The following is a 5000-nucleotide window of genomic DNA, read 5'->3' on the forward strand; positions in this document are numbered from 1 at the left end:
TATTTGCTGCTGCTATTCAATTTGTTTGTATTTTCTCTTATGCAGGAAATCTACGAAAATCAAAATATTCCAACGAAGAAAAAAAAGGTAAGTTATTCTTAATGAAAGCACATGGAACAGAAAATGTGAAAGAACTGTAGTGACACTTGTAATCGTCGAGCAAACTTCACCGTTCGGTTTTCTTCTTCCAACTTTTTTTTACTGCCTTATTATAAGATTATCTTTCTTTCTATTCCGTACACAGTGCGCCAACGAGAACAAAATGTGCCCAAGCAAATGAAAAATAAGTTGTAGTTGTTCATAATAAAGATCAAATCGTAATTCTAATCACAAGGGACATAATCGAGAAGCGTACTATTGTGTGAATATCAACAATGCAGGACCTCATAAAAAAAATCCTCAGGGCAAACTCTCAATACACAGAAATCAGCTAAGGTAGTATGCAGTCAAAAAAAAAAAAAAAAAGGAGTTGGAAGAGAGGCACGAAAGAAATTATCTACATTGAACAAGAATGCTAGTAGGGAGAAATGTATGCGTAGTTGCGTAGTGTGAGTGCATAAGACAAAAAGAACGCTACTGGATACCAACACCCAACACCAATGTCGAATATATCTTTCAGTGCATAATATTTGATATATTCTCTATGTACAAAACTCAAGAAGAGAACGAAAAAACGTAGAGAGTGAACAATTTCACATCAGGTTTAATGACCGCTTTATGGGACGATAGCCTTAAAAAAAATACTCCCTTAGCACAAGAGATGTTTTCTATAAGCAACACTTTATTAAAACAACAAAATCTAAATTTGGGTAGCTTTCATAAATGATGGGCAAGAAAATGTTAAGATTTCACTTCCATAACAAAATGCTCTATAAAATGAATACCGTTTGTGTCCAGGTGTATGGGAAACAACAACATAAAACGTATTAGTTGAATATTCAATAATCTTTAAGAAAATCGTAGAAATAGAAACACTTAAAATGGCAGAAATGCCCAAAAGAGAACGTGCACTCAATAGCGTGTGTGTGTGTGTGTGTGTGTGTGTGTGTGTGTGTGTGTGTGTGTGTGTGTGTGTGTGTGTGTGTGTGTGTGTGTGTGTGTGTGTGTGTGTGTGTGTGTGTGTGTGCGAGAGAGAGAGAGAGAGTAAATAAGCCATGCCATTACTAAATATTTATTCAAAACTGTGACTAGAATAAAAGAAAAAAAACATTATCTCATTTGTTCTTTCTTTCTCACGCCCGAACTGATGAAGAAGTGGATTGTGACACATCAACTACCTACTGCTCGAAAGTCTGCAATAGAAGAGATAACATTTTGGGACAATGTAATAAAAAGAAAAAGTGTTGTGGGTGTCGTTCGAAAGGAAAGTGTAATTTGCCCAAAAAATGCACACCCAAACCAAAGCGATGCGTGGCAGGCACAATCATAGACAAGGCCTGCAAAAACAATGATGACTGCACATGCTGTCTAACAGGTGAGTACATTTACCGCGTTCTCTTCTTCCCCAACACACCCTGTTCGCCATCCCTTACACGGCTAGGAGTGATGAAGGAACGTACTGTAGTATTATCATTATAACCATCGCTATCATCAATCAAACTAATGTCCCTGATCGTTCTTTGGACAAGCAAAACGATTAACTAGGAAGAGGAATGTTGTTGTGTAGTATGTTGCCTAGTATAATAATCTGGACGGAAGTAGACTGGAATCTGTAAAGTTAAATAGATGCTTGTAAAAAAAAAATCACCTTAAAACTATATCATATAGTATGTCTTATGTACAGTATATGCATGATATCCATCATGTTTTTTGTAACTAAACTAGACGCTAGATATGCCCCGTCCAATATGATAAATATTTATTATGATGTTAAGATAAGAGGGAGGGTGGAGGGGTGTGGAGTGTATTCAGGGATGGAATGGGTGGGAATCATTTTATGCCTTTTCCTTTTTGGCTACCTCCCTTGTAAGGGGGAAAAGCCTTGGTATATATATATATATATATATGTATGTATATGTATATATATGTATGTATATGTATATATATGTATGTATATGTATATATATGTATGTATATGTATATATATGTATGTATATGTATATATATGTATGTATATGTATGATGTTAAACTCTATACATTGGATGTTACTGATGTCCTATCTATACACATTACCCCATTTATGATGTTGGTTTCTGGAGTGACAGAAGTCGATGGTCTTCCCTCTTTCACCAGACGAATGCGAACCTTCCTCAACTGCATGCAAGGACAAGTATGGCCTCTGCCAACCAAGTTGCAACAAACGGGACACAGAAGAAAATGTTAGGTGTACAGGAGGTTGCGTATGCTGCACGTGCACGCCGAAGAAGAACAAATGTCTTTACCCCAAAAAATGTGTGTACGATAGAAGTCTTTGTATGCCAGACACTATAGAAGCCAAAGGGTGCAAGAATAAAAGAAGCTGCACTTGCTGTACACCAAGTAAGCTTCTAAATTTATTTTGCATCTCATTGCATGAAAAAATTATTGCTTTTTCATATTTGCATGTACGTGATGACATGGAATCAAAAGTGAAAAGTTGTGGTTGAAAAAAAAAATATATATATACAATATATTTTTTTTAACAGTAGACCTTAGCACTACTACTGAATCTACGTCTACTACTACCACGACCACAAGTTAGTACACTGAGCCCATTTTTCCCCCTTTGACAATGAGCAATAATCAGTAGAGCGGATGTCTTTTGTGGCACTGTGAGGATTTCTTTTGTGGCACTCAGCGAGTGAGAAGGCTCTGAACTCTTTCTGGACTAACATGTCTCGTTTCGCTGTGTTTCCTATTGAAACTTCATTCTAATCTCTAATTTAAAAATGAATCAACCTTTCCCTGAATTCCCTAGTGAGTCAAGAGCAGCGATCTTACTTAAGACGGGACATGTGGTACTGAGAGAGGGACGTCAGAGAGAAGCTGCTCCCTGAAACCTTATCCAAAATCCTTCAACGCCTTTACCTGCAGGTCCCAGGTGCAAGTGGCGAATTTGGAGCGTAGGTAACAGGGAGATAATCCTCTTTGACGTCATCACAAACATCTATATGTGACTTATCACACAAAAAATCGAAGGACACTTACACCAACTCCGAACACTTGATGTTTTAGCATACCATGGGGGTGGGGGGACCTACACAACACCAACCCTTAGGAACACACGAGAGGAGTAAAACGAAAACGAAATAAAATCCTGGACCAGTCCCACAGCTTGAACACCAAACGCTAGTGCACAACCCCCTACCAAAAGATTAAGCGAAGCTGTACATGCTGTAGATGTCATTAGATGAAAAATGGTCAGTTGTTCATATATGCATGTACACACACACACACACACACACACACACACACACACACACACACACACACACACACGCACACACGCACACGCACACACAGTTGGAACAAGTTAGATGAGAAAGTGGTGTGTGCAAAAACAATACATGAATTTAAAAATTGTTTAGATAAAATGAGAAATGAAGACGGGACCCTACGAGCATAGCTCCCCTTCCCGTAAAAAACAACTAGGTAAATACACACGCTCACACACACACACACACACACACACACACACACATATATATATGTATGTGTGTGTATATATATATATATATATATATATATATATATATATATATATATATATATATATATATATATATATATGTATATATATATATATATATATATATTTCAGATATATGGGATAGGAGGAAAACTGTTATGAGCAATCAAGAGTTTTTACGAGAGTAGTAGAGTTTGTGTTACGATTAGAAATGGAGAGAGTGAGTGGTTTGAGGTAAAAGTGGGACTTCGTCAGGGATGTGTTATGTCGCCCTGGCTGTTTAATCTATACATGGATGGGGTGGTGAGAGAGGTGAATGCAAGGATAGTGGGTCAGGGATTGGAGATGGTTAAAGAAAATGGAGAAAAGTGGGAGATATGCCAGTTGCTGTTTGCTGACGACACTGCACTTGTAGCAGGATCAGAGGAGGGATTGAGGAGGTTAGTGACAGAGTTTGGGAAGGTGTGCGAAAGAAGGAAGTTAAAGATAAATGTGTGTAAAAGTAAGGTGATGAGATGTACAAGGGGAGAAAGTTACAGCATACTGGAAGTGAGTATTAAGGGAGAGAGACTGCAAGAAGTGAATAGTTTTAGGTACTTAGTTGCGAATGTGGCAGAAAAGGGAAGAGTGGGGGTGAAGGTAGAATGTAAATTGAGAGAAGCGAGTAAATGTCTTGGTGGATTAAAAAGTGTAATAAGAAATAGACATTTGGTAATGGATGCTAAGAGGAGATTGTATGAAGGATTGATTGTGCCGACAGCACTGTACCGAGCAGAAATATGGGGAGAGAAGAAGTTTTAATGTGTTTGAGATGAAACGTCTGAGAAGTATGATAGGGGTTACTAGGCTAGATAGCGTAAGGAATGAGGAGGTGAGGAGGAAAAGAGTGGTGGAAAGGGAGTTGGGAGATAGGGTTGATGAAAGAGTATTAGGATAGTTTGGACACATGGAAAGAATGAGTGAAGAAAGACTAGTAAAAGAGGTGTAGAAGTCAGAGGTGGAGGTATTGAACATTATGGGGCGACCTAGAATGAGATGAATGGATGGGGTAAAAGGGGTATTGGAAAAGAGGGGAATGTCTGTTGAGGAAGAACGGGAGAGGACAGAAGATAGGGGTGAATGGAGAACGATTGTGTATGGATGATGCTGTAATGCATGAGGGGGAGTGGGTGAGGGATGGGGGTGAGTATGTGTGAAAAATAAATTGACAGCCCAAAAGGATTTCTCCCCATGTTCTCCTTTTCTGCATAAGGAGATGGAGAGGGGGGTTTGCTGATTTAATGAAGCGGCCTTGCTGTGGATGTGCTGTGTCTTGCAACACTGTTTCTGACCCAAGGCAGTGGACAGGATGCAGGGATGACCCGTCATCCAGGAGGTGCTGAGATAAGAGGG

The 5000-nt window shown here is 38.8% G+C and overlaps 1 protein-coding gene across 1 annotated transcript in view; it reads left to right on the plus strand.

The window, feature by feature from the left end:
• Positions 1 to 5000, plus strand: part of LOC143040887 (uncharacterized) — a 15561-nt gene that overhangs the window by 9366 nt on the left and 1195 nt on the right. Inside the window, exons 4-7 of the mRNA XM_076212334.1 lie at positions 46 to 87; positions 1253 to 1474; positions 2234 to 2479; positions 2626 to 2676. Of these exons, the coding sequence (XP_076068449.1) occupies positions 46 to 87; positions 1253 to 1474; positions 2234 to 2479; positions 2626 to 2676 (561 nt within the window). The remainder of the gene's footprint in view (positions 1 to 45; positions 88 to 1252; positions 1475 to 2233; positions 2480 to 2625; positions 2677 to 5000) is intronic.

The sequence above is a fragment of the Oratosquilla oratoria genome, chromosome 29 (genome assembly GCF_046742065.1).
Source record: "Oratosquilla oratoria isolate Oo_2021 chromosome 29, ASM4674206v1, whole genome shotgun sequence".
Classification (NCBI taxonomy): domain Eukaryota; kingdom Metazoa; phylum Arthropoda; class Malacostraca; order Stomatopoda; family Squillidae; genus Oratosquilla; species Oratosquilla oratoria.